General features: G+C 40.6%; 1 protein-coding gene across 1 annotated transcript in view; it reads right to left on the bottom strand.

The window, feature by feature from the left end:
• Positions 1 to 2,607, bottom strand: part of ZMYM4 (zinc finger MYM-type containing 4) — a 168,719-nt gene that overhangs the window by 21,171 nt on the left and 144,941 nt on the right. Inside the window, exons 21-22 of the mRNA XM_023512266.1 lie at positions 319 to 536; positions 60 to 155 (exon numbers count right to left, since the gene is read on the bottom strand). Coding sequence (XP_023368034.1) covers positions 60 to 155; positions 319 to 536 — 314 coding nt within the window. The remainder of the gene's footprint in view (positions 1 to 59; positions 156 to 318; positions 537 to 2,607) is intronic.

Here is a 2,607-nt window from a genome sequence, read left to right on the forward strand (position 1 = left end):
ACACACACACACACACACACACAAGTAATTCCTACAACACGGAGAGAAATATGTTTTACCTTTACACCCTGGGTCTGAGGATTCTTGAGAGCGTGCCTGGTCTTGAGCACTTCCTATAGGGTTAGAACATGGGCTAGATGAGGCATGTTCAACTCCTGACAAAAGAAAAATAAATGCAAAGTTTAAATAAAAATTTAAATAAAACTAAAGTTATATGATTTTAATTTTACCTAAAATGTATCCCTTTTGAATAATTTATGGCTTTGTTTCTATTTCCCCTTACCTAAATTAAGACACAAATCCATGCTATGTATTTACCTCCACATTTTAGATCCCCCTGCTCTTCCTTGGCATTTTTCCACTGAACCCAGTTCTTCCAGGCATTTACCCCATACATGTATTTCAGTGTCATCCCAGACACTGAACACCCTTGAAAAGCTCCTTGAATTAGACTCCTGGGCTCCACAGCCACTATAGACTTCTTCCGTCCCTGTAAGAATTCCAAAAATTTATAAATATAAAATTTAGTTTTAGGTCTTTAAGAAAGAGGATTCTTAAAGCTGGAAAGGACATACATTTATGGAATAGGCAATTTAATTCTACTTCCTAAAGATTCAAAGTTCTCAGAGCTAGAAAGGGCTTTAAAGAATAGATCCAATCCACATGAAGAAGAAAGAAAAACAAAAGTTTAAATACAGAAGACTGTAGTAATCAGAGGTCAGTAAGGCCTGTACTTTCCTAGGCTCAGGATAGCTGCCCCCTCCCCTCCGCCTGCATGGCCAGTCTATTCACCAGCAGACGCCTAATCCCACCCCCACCTTGTCTCGGGTTGTGGCATTTGTCAGCAGGGCACAGTGGTGCATAATTGGGGTCTTGGGGTAGGGTGGGGCACAGTGTCAAGGCTGGCAGAGGTGAAGTGTCTGCACACAACCATGGCTATTGAGGGATTACAAACATTTGGGCATTTACAGTGTTCCAGATACTACATCCATCTAATGAAGTAGGGAGAACTTGTTATTACCACTCAAGTCTTTTGAATGGCGCATATGAATAGATCATATTCAGGGCTATAACAAGCCTCAACAAATTCTTTAGCTACAGAGGAATTAAATAAGAAACCAATGATGAAAGTATATCCACAACATTCCTCCAAAAAAATAAACAACTCTATGGGTGAAAGAAGAAACCACAAATGCAATCAGAAAATACTTTGAACCTTGAAAATGAAGACAAAAATATACTAACATTTCTGTGATGGAACTAAAGTAGTACTTACTCAGGAATATTTATAGTATTAAAATGCTACAACAGGAACATTTTTAAAAAAAATCTAAAATCTAGTCTGGGCCAATAACTTTCATAATTTAAGATGAACAAATTTCCTGAAAGACTTAAACTATGGCCAGGCACAGTGGCTCACACCTGTAATTCTAGAACCTTTGGGAGGCTGAGGTGGGCAGATTGCTTGAGCTCAAGAGTTCTAGACCAGCCTGAGCAAGAGCAAGACCCCATCTCTACTAAAAATAAAAAAATTAGCCGGTGGGCGGTGCCTATGGCTCAGTGGGTAGGGTGCCAGCCCCATATACCAAAGGTGGTTGGGTTCAAACCCGGCCCCCGCCAAACTGCAACAAAAAAATAGCTGGTTATTGTTGTGGGCACCTTTAAGTCCCTGCTACTCGGGAGGCTGAGGCAAGAGAATCACCTAAGCCCAGGAACTAGAGGTTGCTGTGAGCTGTGTGACACCATGGCACTCTACCAAGGGCAATAGAGCAGTAAGACCCTGTCTCTACCAAAAAATAAAAATAATAATAAAAAATTAGCAGGGCATTGTGGCTGGTGCCTGCAGTCCCAGCTACTCGGGAGGTTGAGGCAAGTAGATCACTTGAGCTCAGAAGTTTGAGGGTGCTGTGAACTATGAGGCCATGGTACTCTACTGAAGGCAAAAGGGAGACTCTTGTCTCAGATAGATAGATAAACAGATACAAATAAAAACAAAAAATATATAAATATTTCAGAAAATAGAAAAGGAAAATAGTAACTCATTTTATGATGTCATCAATGCCCTGATAACAAACCAGATAAAGTCATTACAATATAAATAGAAATCAACAGCCCTCTTTTTTTTTTTTTTTTTGAGACAGAGCCTCAAGCTGTCCCCCTGGGCAGAGTGCCGTGGCATCCAGCTCACAACAACCTCCAACTCCTGGGCTCAAGTGAGTCTCCTGCCTCTGCCTCCCAAGTACCTGGGACTACAGGCGCCTGCCACAACGCCGGCTATTTTTTGGTTGTAGCGTCGTTGTTTGGCGGGCCCAGGCTGGATTTGAACCCGCCACCTTAGGTGTATGTGGCTAGCGCCTTAGCCACTTGAACCATAGGCACCCAGCCTAGCCCTCTTAAACAGACACTTAAAATCTTAAAATATTAGCAAACTGAATCCAGCAATATAAAAAAATTAATGAGTCATTAAAAAGTAAGGTTATCTCAGGAATGTAAAATTAAGTTAATCGTTTGAAAATCATCAAAAGATTTCCTTATTTTTAACAGACTTAAAAAAGGAAAGTCAGACAATCATCTCAATAATGCAAGAAATCCTCCTGACAAAGTTCA

The sequence above is a fragment of the Otolemur garnettii genome, unplaced genomic scaffold (genome assembly GCF_000181295.1).
Source record: "Otolemur garnettii isolate 467f Iridium unplaced genomic scaffold, OtoGar3 scaffold00025, whole genome shotgun sequence".
In the NCBI taxonomy this organism is placed as follows: domain Eukaryota; kingdom Metazoa; phylum Chordata; class Mammalia; order Primates; family Galagidae; genus Otolemur; species Otolemur garnettii.